General features: G+C 38.4%; 1 protein-coding gene across 2 annotated transcripts; it reads left to right on the top strand.

Annotated features, from left to right (window-relative positions):
* The first annotated feature begins 3,823 nt into the window (after positions 1-3,823).
* On the top strand, positions 3,824-5,822 carry LOC122026697 (two-component response regulator ORR1-like). Of its 2 annotated transcripts, none has more exons than XM_042585433.1 (5): positions 3,824-4,044; positions 4,744-4,823; positions 4,949-5,026; positions 5,151-5,215; positions 5,343-5,822. In XM_042585433.1, exons 1-5 carry the CDS (start codon positions 3,909-3,911, stop codon positions 5,536-5,538), a joined length of 555 nt encoding a protein of 184 aa, XP_042441367.1. In that variant the 5' UTR covers positions 3,824-3,908; the 3' UTR covers positions 5,539-5,822. The 2 variants fall into 2 exon arrangements, with proteins under 2 accessions (XP_042441367.1, XP_042441361.1); XM_042585427.1 differs by having other exon boundaries at positions 3,844-4,044; positions 5,145-5,215.
* Positions 5,823-6,149: the final 327 nt, after the last annotated feature.

Raw genomic sequence — 6,149 nt, 5'->3', positions numbered from 1 at the left:
AAAGGACGTAAATGATTCATTTCAACACTCAACTCATAATTCTAATGCGGTTAAAGCATTTCTAACTATAATTGCATGCAAAGGGCCATAATGAATTCTGCACTCTTTAAAACTAGTCTACATACAATGTATTAAACAGTATACCTCATGTGCCAAAAAACATCAATCTCAGAAAAATATGGAATCATAATATCTAGCAACCATCCATCAAAACTAGTCTATTCAATCATTAATAATAGTAATACTAGATGACACTCAACCCATGCAAAACTAACAATTTATGACATCCTCTTAAAAATAATTAAAAAGTAAAATCTCTAAAATTTTTACTAGCAATTTTAAAAGAAATCTTAATACGCTCCCAACGAATTCCCAAGGCTTTCCATAGTCCAGGCATCACACACACACACCATCACGCATCCCCTTATCGCCTTCCTTCACTATTGTTTTCCTTTTCCTTTATCTGCAGTAAGAGGAAATACAACTAGTAAGCAACAAGCCTTAGTAAGTACTATCTAGCTCACAAAAAAAAAAAATCTCGAAATGTGCAAACATGCTTTTAAAATACTTTTCATGCTAGAATCTTTACTATTACTTTCACTGATAGTACAGATAAACATGTGTAATTACTTTTGTACCAATAGAGGAACTAAAACATGTTTAACTTAAGGAAACAAGCATATACAAGCATTTAATTTCCTTAAACTCGCTTTTTCTTAACTTAACTTGAAACTTGGAAATTCTTTAAACTTGAAAACTTTGCTAAAGCATATACTTGAAAATAAATATCTTCACTTGGGATCCCTAAGGCGTAAGTACCATCTTATGCGCGTTCCCTAATAGGTTGGGGGTAGCGAGCCACCAATCCTAAAAGAGCAGACCTTGGTCTACCAGGGCCAAGACCTCGAAATTGGACACCTGGATTTATTTACGACAACCTTGGAAGTCGGGTACTGGCCTTTCAAAGTAAAATATCTTAATTACTTCTTCTTTAAATGTCTTGGCATTTTAACAAGCACCTTGTGTATCAAAATCCCTAAAATCTTGACTTTGGGATCTACTTAAGGCCTTGGCCTTTTTCTTTCTTTTCTTTATTTTTGTTATACTTTTCTTAAACTCAAAATACTGATAGAGTATTTTTCCATATGCATCTTTAAGTGAAACTAACTAGGTAACACACAATCATGCATAAAACACAAAAGAAATCTGCACATACAATATTTCTACGATGAGAAATCAACGGAAAACACCTCTTACTGCAGGTGAGCAGTACTTACAGTATTATCTTGAACTTACTAACATGAAACCTCTCTAGGATTTCGGTGAAACTTGAGATCCTCGCGCTTTGCTTACGTCTACGCGTTCCTCTCGTCGAGACTAGGCGGAAAATATCCAAAAGCTCCCTCGAAATTGTCCTAGCCGATCACCACAAGAAGCCTTAGGCTTCTTTTGTTTTTTTTTCTCCGCCCAAGCCAAGGAGGAATTCGGCGCACAAAAGAAAGAGGCAAAATTAGGTCGAGAATCCCCTTATTTCACTTAAGTTTTTCTATTTATACCTAAGGGTATCTATTAACTTTTCTCTGCATAAAATTATTCTGCTCTCTTTTCTTTTAGCACACCCCTGCTGGGGCACCTGGTCATCTTTGTAGGATCGAAAAGAATTTAGATATCACCACAATAGCATGATATTGTCCACTTTGGGCCTAGACCCTCATGGCTTTGCTCTTGGGCTCTCCCCAAAAGGCCTCATACCAATGGAGATATCTTTTTTCTCTTATAAACCCATGATCTTTCCCATGTGTTTCCAATATGGGACTATGTTTGCAACCTTGCAACCCCAACAATCCCCCCCTCAAACAAAGTACCATAGGCTTCCCACGTTCGATCCTCGACCCACCAGGTCTTCCTGCCCCTCGGTCCACCTGACCTACTAGGACTTCCTTGCCTAGCCGCAACTAGGACTTCCTGCCCCTCGGTCCACCCGACCTACTAGGACTTCCTTGCCTAGCCGCAACTAGGACTTCCTGCCCCTCGGTCCACCCGACCTACTAGGACTTCCTGCCTGGTGTCTGATCCTCTTGATCCGAACATAGGAGCCCCTACTTTCTTTGTTCGAGGTCAATATTGTACTCACATGGTTCAATCAGATCATAGCTCTTGTGCATAGTCGGTGGTTAAACCTTCTGGCAGTCCGGACTCTGATACCAATTGTAGGATCGAAAAAAATTTAGATATCACCACAATAGCATGATATTGTCCACTTTGGGCCTAGACCCTCATGGCTTTGCTCTTGGGCTCTCCCCAAAAGGCCTCATACCAATGGAGATATCTTTTTTCTCTTATAAACCCATGATCTTTCCCATGTGTTTCAAATATGGAACTATGTTTGCAACCTTGCAACCCCAACAATCTTGACATTTTTAAGACTTTGCTTACTAAGGGGTTCCGGGGTTGAACTTTGGCCTGACAATTTTTTGCCGCAACTTTATTTCTTTTGGTAAAAATATCAAACGACCTCCGAAAATTCTATAAAAATACTCTAAAAATTTCTAAAAGTCTCTAGAATATTTCTAAAGCATTTCTAAATATTTATAAGAACTTTTAGAACTCAAAATAAGGAAATTTGGTGCGTTACACAAAGTTTCTAAAGATCTTTCAATTATTTGATTAGAGGAATTATTTTTCAAATTTGGGTTATATAAACAGACTAATGCATGCCCAGCCAAGAAAGATATTGCCTTACTTGCAGTAAAATTCAAGACTAAGGAGTCAAAGCCCAAGCCAAGAATCAAATCGAAATTTGAAGATGAATTAGATTCAGATGACGACAAAGAAATCACCTACGATATAGTCATCCTAGTTTGGAAAATACTAAAGAAAAAGAGGACTCAGCCTACTTAACACTCAGCACTTGGCATTTGGCACTCGACACTCGGTAGCTCAGTACGATCATACAAGATAGCTCCTATCAAATAGCTCATCCTTATCTGCTTGAGATTACCAGTTTAAATCATCTCGATAAATAAATTTAGTTTTAATTCAGACTGTTCCTCTAACTCCAACAAATATCTCTAATAAAATTTTAAAATAGTTTTCGAACATCAAGTTGCTGTCATATTGGTCAACAAATAGACCTTAGCAGACCTGCTCTGAAATGGCACAATGATTAGCAAGTTGGAGCTGAAAATAAGTTACCCATCTTAATTTTCATTCCAAATATTGTATTAAATAGTTATGGAGGATCTCTTGAGAAAAACTGTAATGATTTGTTTTTTCCTGATAAAGTCCACAACATTGACTATATTAGTTAATGCAATCTCACTCTCATTGACATTTCATAAACAACTGCTGGAGATTTTTTTTAATTTTTTTTCTTCAGTTTTTCGCAAAAATCTTTTGGATGGACTGGAGTATGATCACAAAACAAAGATTTACTTCATTAACTCCTATAACTTTTTCAGATCTAAACAAAATTACCGGTTCTGTTGCTCTGATTTGTGAGCATTACTATTTCTCTGGTTCCATCACCCTACAGTTGATGGATCAAGCGTATAAACACTGAGTCTAATGGTTGACAAATCCACATCTCACATGATCTAAATTGCCATTTGCAATATCTTCTTCTATCAGTGGGCACTGACTACTGTAGCAAAATCTCATCTGCTTGGTGCGAGTTTCATGCGCGGGTGTTGAGGTCAATGTCCCGAATCCCACAACAAGATAGATTCCCCGACAACAAAATCTAGGGGAAAGTATTCCGTTCCTTCTCACCTGGTCCCACTGCTCATGTCACGCGTGGGGAGCCCACACCCTCCCCCTCTCTTCTCCCCTTCATTATAGTAAGGCCCCCAAAGCTCCTCTTTGAGATTCTCCCTCACACAGCCACAGCCACAGCCACAGCCACATCCATGGAAGAGTCACTGATGAAGGGGGAGGAGGAGAGGCTTGGAGGGGTGGAGCTGAGGGTTCTGCTGGTTGATGACTCCCCTGTGGAGAGAAGGATTGTGGAGGGCCTCTTCAAGAGCACTGGAGACATGTTTCAAGGTAATTAAGCTTAAATCTTCGACAACTAGATGGTTTTTTTTATGCTTTCTGATCTTTCTTCTCCCCCCTCATCTTCTTCTTGACAATAGCTACTTCTTATCTCCAAACTACTAACAATGATAGTTGTTTTGCATGCTGTAAAAACCATTTGTTTCTTCCTCTTCTTTTTTTTCTCCATGTGTGCAGTGTATTCTGCTCAATGGCTCTTAAATATTTCAATTGTGTTCTCACTTCTGTAGACATTAATCCTTAAAGAAATATATTTCACTGATGCTGTGTGCCTGACATTTGTACTTGGACAACTATGTTCTTGAACAAAGTCTAGGAAGGTATTCTGGACGTTGGACCACTGCCTTTCATGGCGTACAAACTTTTAAGGACCACACCAACATCCAACTGTTCCACCCTTTTCTTAAGTTGTTCAAAATTGTTTTGCAGTCTGATTTATTCCCATTTCTTTTCTATTATATTGATTGTTAAACAACTCTGTAGTTGATGGAATTGTAGTAGGCAGCATCCTCATAGCATTTTATTAATTTCATGATTCGAAACAAAAGAGTAGGTACAAGTATGTTGTTAAACAATGAACTCTTCACACCCCTGCAACTGACAAATTCTCAACTCTGTAAAGTCAGTCAGTTAATAGACATGGTCAAGTGGGTTTTCTTCATCTCCATCTAACAAGCTATGTTCATTCAGTTATAACGGTGGACAGCGGACGGCGAGCAATGGAAATTCTTGGACTAAATGAACACAAAACTGAATCTCCTGATGTTGTTGTAAGTCTTTGCTTCTCGTTCTAGTACCGTAGTCCAAGTCTGAAAAATTGTGTTTGGAGATGTTTTTAGTTACTGACTGCTGTTAGAACAGTAATCTAACTCAAGAAGATTGACAAATCATGTAGGAGCACAAGGTAGACATTATCCTCACTGATTACTGCATGCCAGAGATGACTGGCTATGACCTCCTAAAAGCTGTCAAGGTATAATTCTTTAACAGCATCTTTATCTGAATCATACTTGAAATGACTGTATGATGCTTGGAACTTTTTAACCATCTCATTATGTTTCTATTTGTCTTAACCCCATCTGAAATTCTAGGAGCAGAACTTCGACAGGACCATTCCTGTTATCATAATGTCATCAGAAAATGAACCGCAGCGCATCAACAGGTATTGTTTCGAAAGCTGCTTTGCCTGTAGAATCATTCTTCTCCTGATCGCTTAGCTTATCTGAAAATGAAACAGTTGGTTTAGTAATGTTAACAAACTAATTTGATCATGAGTTCCTTCCGTGTAGGTGCCTAGCTATTGGGGCTGAGGATTTTATCATCAAGCCTCTTCAAACGAATGATGTTCTACGGTTGAAGAACTATGCTCGACGAAGTGCAATATCACCTAGGAATGGCACCAAGAGGAAAATGACTGCAGAGTTGATGGCAGAGAATGGTGCGACTGACAGAAGACCTCGCCTTACTGGGCTAGCTGTGGCATGACAATAGTCATCCGTTCCTTGATGTCTTTGCTTCCATAATGCTACTAAAAGATCATCAAAAAAAGTGTCTAATGCCAAGTAATGTCTAGCATTGCGTATCTTCTATGGGACTTGTCCTTGTTTTCTCCTTAGAGCAAGTTTGGTGTGATTAATGGATTATCCATATGATAAACTGTTATCTAGCCTACATTAGTTTCCTTATTAAGTTCCATAAAAATGGGTGAATTTGCTTTTCATTCCAATGGTAATGAATGAAGGGTTAATGGAGTGTTTAAGCTGCGGAAAGAGACCATGCCCTTCAATCCTTTATCTCTTTATAACTGTATTTTTTTTTCTATGCTCTTGACTTCCAACTCAAATGCAACTTGGCTTGTTATGCCCAGGTGAGTTCCTTCATTTGGGTGGGAATGGTCACATTGATGATAAGAAAATTCCTTAGCACCTCTCGTGTCAATTTGAATGGAGCCGCTATCCAACCTTTACTAATGGCTAGATTTTTTGAATATTCTCAGTCTCTCAAGTTGTTTTCTGATTTGAATGGTGTTGCTACTCAACCTTTACTAGTGGTACATTCTTATTCTTTAAGTGATGTTCCTTGTTGTCTAGATTGTG

Source organism: Zingiber officinale, chromosome 1A, assembly GCF_018446385.1.
Source record: "Zingiber officinale cultivar Zhangliang chromosome 1A, Zo_v1.1, whole genome shotgun sequence".
Taxonomy (NCBI): Eukaryota; Viridiplantae; Streptophyta; class Magnoliopsida; order Zingiberales; family Zingiberaceae; genus Zingiber; species Zingiber officinale.
Note: the sequence above shows the minus strand (reverse complement) of the source record. Positions and strands in the feature narration are given on the sequence as shown.

Bases quoted from the DNA above. Each gene is read 5' to 3' on its own strand.
- LOC122026697 (XM_042585427.1), top strand. From the start codon at position 3,909: ATGGAAGAGTCACTGATGAAGGGGGAGGAGGAGAGGCTTGGAGGGGTG. The intron at 4,045-4,743 runs GTAATTAAGCTT...ATGTTCATTCAG, and splicing joins CACTGGAGACATGTTTCAAG to TTATAACGGTGGACAGCGGA. The intron at 5,216-5,342 runs GTATTGTTTCGA...CCTTCCGTGTAG, and splicing joins GAACCGCAGCGCATCAACAG to GTGCCTAGCTATTGGGGCTG.